The sequence below is a fragment of the Anoplopoma fimbria genome, chromosome 22 (assembly GCF_027596085.1).
Source record: "Anoplopoma fimbria isolate UVic2021 breed Golden Eagle Sablefish chromosome 22, Afim_UVic_2022, whole genome shotgun sequence".
In the NCBI taxonomy this organism is placed as follows: domain Eukaryota; kingdom Metazoa; phylum Chordata; class Actinopteri; order Perciformes; family Anoplopomatidae; genus Anoplopoma; species Anoplopoma fimbria.
Window position 1 is genome coordinate 5,217,517 of NC_072470.1, and position 5,075 is coordinate 5,222,591.

At 41.0% G+C, this 5,075-nt stretch overlaps 1 protein-coding gene across 1 annotated transcript; it reads left to right on the forward strand.

The window, feature by feature from the left end:
- Nucleotides 1-254: 254 nt before the first annotated feature.
- gemin8 (gem (nuclear organelle) associated protein 8) lies at nucleotides 255-2,004 on the forward strand. The gene is made up of 4 exons (XM_054624004.1): nucleotides 255-340; nucleotides 444-519; nucleotides 891-1,224; nucleotides 1,354-2,004. The coding sequence occupies exons 2-4, from the start codon at nucleotides 517-519 to the stop codon at nucleotides 1,611-1,613; spliced, it is 597 nt and encodes a 198-aa protein (XP_054479979.1). The 5' UTR covers nucleotides 255-340; nucleotides 444-516; the 3' UTR covers nucleotides 1,614-2,004.
- Nucleotides 2,005-5,075: the final 3,071 nt, after the last annotated feature.

Genomic DNA, 5,075 nt, shown 5'->3' on the forward strand with positions numbered 1-5,075 from the left:
TCATTTCATTATTAGCCATCAAAGGTTTTTCAAAAAATGTCAAAATGGCCGAATATAAAACTTCTCAATCAAAATGAACTTCCATTAAAAAAGAAAACTGAAAGAGAAGGTATTGAACTGCAACTCCCATTTATTCCACCTTTAAAATGAAGCAGGTTTCACTCTTTCAATCTATTTCTCAGTTTACAGGTGTACTGTATTTAAATTACTTGCATGTATACAAAGTGTCCACTAGGTGGCGCCACTTAGCCAGGATTTATTTTGCTGTCGCTCAAAGGCTGCTGGGAAATCTTTGTTTCAGGAAGCAGCATGGGCAGCTAAACAAGTTGACAACAAGCAGGTAAATGCTCGCTTAAGGGAGGCATTCAGCTTCTTCAGTTTCTATTATTTAACATTTTTCTTCATTGGTTATTTGTTGTTAATAGTTATTCTCTATCTTTCAGAATTGGCAGGTTTGCTTTGTGGAATAACGTGTTCAAAGTAAACAGGAAGATTCACTAAACTGCATCTTCACTCATGGTAAGGCAGCCGAGAAGGTACAATCCTACCGTTTTTAGCTCACTGAAGGTGTTCTCTGCACAGTATTTATATCCCATAATGACTGCAAAATAGAAAAGCAGCAGATGCCCATTTACTGGAGCTTTAAGGGCCTGCTGCCCCACAGGAAACTCAGGTGTTATGTCCACAGGAAGTGAAACATTGACCCTCTTGTTTGTGCAGCTAAGTGACCACACATTAAATGATTTTTGGTCTTTTTTAACTACAAATAATTCATTGTGCAAAAGTGCCAAGTTTACCTTTTTTAATTTGAACTGGTAGATTTCTGATGAAACCACTGTGAATAATATGGATATAAGCCTAAGAACTGTGCGTATCTTTCTCATCTGCAGGAGGACGTAAGCGCCGTGATGTCCTGGTTTTCCAGCCCCGTGTACAGCCGCTACTGGCAGCACTACCAGCAGGCCATGGCCTGGCACCAGAGACACAGGCGAGCCTACCGAAAGGCCTTGGAGGCTGCCTGCGGCCCCACTTACAGCCAGGAGCAGGGTCCCGGGAGCCGGCGGCAGCGCTATGCAGACTGGAACGCAGGGGAGGAAGATGGAGAGGATGGGGACGAGGAGACCAGCTCGGACAGCGAGATCGAGTGTGACATCAGCAACATGGAGATCAGCGAGGAGCTTCGAGAGTACTTCGCCCAGACAGAGAAACACAAAGAGGAGCTGAGTAAGAGAGCAGAAGTTCGAGATTGTCCAACTTGTAATCAGATATCAAAGCTTTGGTTTAAGGTATAGTACAAGATGAGGAGATGATCTCCTATGTGTCTGAAAATAATCGGTTTTCTTGTCTTCGCAGAGTTGCAGCAGCAGTTGGAGGCCGAGCAGCACGACAGCTACGTGCCGGCCGACCAGGACCTGCGCGGCGTCTCCTGGCGAAACAACGCGGCTCCTCCCTCGGACCGACCCGGCGAGAGACGTGGGGCTGAGATGAAGAAGCTATACGGCAAGGACGCCGCTAAGATCCTGGCCATGGAGGCAGCAATGCAGCTCAATTTCGACAGAAAATGTGACCTCACACAGCCCAAGTACTGGCCTGTTATCCCGCTGAAACTGTGACGGCTGCAGGGATGTAAACTTGTTTGATTTGGAGGAAATCCCCTCTCTGATCTCTCGCTGTGACAGCGGCTTTGTGGTGTAATGGATTGTGGCTGTCGCTGATGTGAAACTAATGGTGTGGGTTAGCTGAGGGTTACAAGTTATTTTTAAGCACGAAAGAAAAGTTGCATCAATTAGCAAAGCTTCTGCTTAGCCAGGCGTGAGTGTCACCGACCTGTCAGCTGCTGCTCTACATGAAAACTTGTGATTTTAATGCTACACATTATGTTAGATTTCTTTGTGGATTCACGCTTTTACAGAAGTTAGTTTTCACAAGCATGCAGCCCTTCCATTTATCTAAGACACTACGTCGTCCTTCCAGCATTGTTTGAGCTAAATTTCAGGACAAAAAGCTCTAAGAATACAGATGTCAGCTGAGTACCTGTAGGCGATGTAAATATACTGAAACATGCCTGTTTCCTCCTAATCCGTTTCTGTTTCCCCTCTAGCTCGGTGATGTTACATGCTGCAGTAGCTCCTCTTATGCCTGTCGACTTAGTTTAACCACAAAAACATGTTCAACCCCCTTTCCTCTGTTCAAATGTAGAAGCGTTCCCGCATGGCTGCGTCTGATATTCCACTTTTCAACAAACACGAAGAGTGATTTGTTGTTGTTTCATCTGCTTCAAAGCCGTTTGTGTGGTTTCTCAGGAGGGATGTCGACTTTTCTCTTTTATCTTGTGCATCACCACCCAGCCCCTCCTTTTTTTTTAGACTGAAGGATGTATATTTTAGTATAAACTCTGTTCATAATAAAGTGTTTACTTTTTGGATTAAACCGGCTTTGTCAGTGGTGATTTCTTATGTACCTCTCTTTGTAATGGGAGTCTGGCTCTTGCTTTATATTAATACTGCTATAAAGCTTTTAGGCTATACATTTCTACATTCAAAGTGTTGTATATTTATTAAATGACTTTGCACTTGATTAAAGAAGTGTAGAGGAAGGATTACTCAAACATTTTACTTAGTAGAAGTACCAATGAAGCAACTATGTTAAAGTCCTCCATTCTAAGTATACCTGAAATGACTGCAGGGTTTTAATCCTTAACAATGCATTTTCATCATCAATTGTATTTTTTTTTTTTTAATATAAAATCTAACTCAATGCCAATCAATGAAGTGGAGTAAAAAGAACAATATTTCCCTCTGAAAGTGAAGTTAAAGTATGTAAGATGGCAGGAAATTGAAACACACAGGAATAGTAAAAGTACCTCAATATTGTACTACCAGGTAGAGAGATCTTCTAAAATGTATTGCCATTAGAGATCAATTCCATTTGCTTATCATTGCTTATGATTAACAAGATCACGTGAATATTATAAGGACATTAAATAAATGATAACTTAACAAGCCTCTAAATCAGTGGTTCTCAAATGGGGGTACGTGTACCCCTGGGGGTACGTGAGATTTAAAAAATATATATTTAAATTAGCATCCATTCAAAAATCCTTTAAAAATAGTTATTTAATAAATATTCAATAAAATATAAGTGTAAGTTCATAAACTGAATTCAATGCAACAATGCAATCTTCAGTGTTGACAGTTTAATAAATCAGACACTGATGGCAGAGCGCTGTGTATTACATCTTTTTTTCAACCAAAAATGCTTTGCACTGGTTAGGGGGTACTTGGCTGAAAAAAATATTTCACAGGGGGTACATCACTGAAAAAAGGTTGCTCTAAATAATAACATTAAGTGTTTATTTATTTTGCATTTTAGTCTCTTTCCTTTTATCCAATAACGCTTGGAGGCCCATTAAGGACACTTAACGAGGATGAATGGAGCCTGATCCATTTCTAGAGTCAGCCGTGACGTCAGCCCTCCCCCTCCACCCCCGCCCTCCTCCCCCTCCGATCCCATAACGGGACGTCCAGTTGTTTGCATGCAGACCCCCTCCTCCAAACAACCTGTGGACTTCATCTGGAAACGGCTGAAAAAATGGGTAGGACAACTGTTCTCTGCATTCATATTTATGTTTTGATGGCAGTGCCTTCGCTTCTTTTTGTTGCTGTTGTTGTTGTTGTTGTTGTTACTTTTTCTGCTTTTTTTCTGCATGTTTGACTCTAATCTGCATGTCTGCTAATCAGTTTAAAAGGCTCCAACAAAACGACTTCACTTTCACCGCTTCACTCTGATTTTCTTGCAGACTTATTTTCTTTTGCCAGTTGATGACAAAGTTATACTTTTATACAGGAGCTCATCTCCAAACTGGTAGTTTTTGGACATCATGGGTCAGTTGCATGTATGCGCAATTGCGCGCTCGTGCACGGTTATCAGTAGCTGTAACTTTATGTGTGAGAGTGAGTACCTCTTTGTGTTGTTGGCTCCTTCAACTCTGATGAATGTCAAACTGTGCCAGCAGCAGAAGAAAATCCCTTTTGTTCCTGTGTATGGAAAAGAAAATGCATGTAGTCCTGTGCAGTGTGCGTTGGATTTCTTTGTGTGTGTGTGTGTGTGTGTGTGTGTGTGTGTGTGTGTGTGTGTGTGTGTGTGTGTGTGTGTGTGTGTGTGTGTGTTGTGTGTGTGTGTGTGTGTGTGTGTGTGTGTGTTTCATGTCACTGTACAGAGCCAGGGTTAAAGCTTTTAAGGATCAGCACAGGAGCAGAAGATTTCGATACTTATTGCACACATTTCCCAAACTTTTATTAACACGTAATAACTTTTTTTTTTAAATGTGATTTCTATCTGGATATCAACAAAAAAACAGTCCTGTAGTGTCTTTTGTGATATTTCCAGCCAAACGTCACCTCTTGTGAGGTAAAATGTGAGCTCGCCCTACTGTATCCTTCCCACATAAACTCCTCATGTGAGAGTTGCTGTTGATTGGATTAAGAGGGAATCAGCCGCTGCCTAGTTGTGGATTAAACAGGCTGGACAAGGTTGAAACCCTGAAGACAATGTCTGTTGTGTACAGTACAGTATCTGTATTTTTATATAAGCTGTACAAACAGCTCTAAAAAAATAAAGGCCCAAATAAAAAGTTTTAATTTGTCCACTGGGATCAGACTTTCATATCTTGTTTGTAGCTGAAACTGCGTTTAAACACACAGATGAATAAATTCCCTGCATACGCATATTTTAGTAGCAAAGTACCCACGATGTTGCCTCTTGATTTTGTGTATTTAATACACGATTTCAAATTGCGGAGGACATTTCTAAACTACAGTGGCTTCAGTCTGATGTGGTTTTTAGCTCTGGATCAGTTTGAAGTACCGGATAACATCTAGAAAGTTCTCCTTCAAAAATACATAAAGTTCAAGTTCAAATCAGAGCAAGGACATAAAAACAAAGGTACACATACTCTGACATGTGTTTGTGTAGTAAACAGTATTAAAAACAGATAGATGTTGACATCGATAACACCAGTTCCTCGTGCGTGAAAAGACAAGCAGAACAAAATAAAACAGCCGAGAAGGTGAAAC

What these genes read in the sequence shown, in the direction of transcription:
- gemin8 (XM_054624004.1), top strand. An exon ending in GAAACACAAAGAGGAGCTGA is followed by an intron (nt 1,225 to 1,353) that starts GTAAGAGAGCAG and finishes TTGTCTTCGCAG; the next exon opens with AGTTGCAGCAGCAGTTGGAG.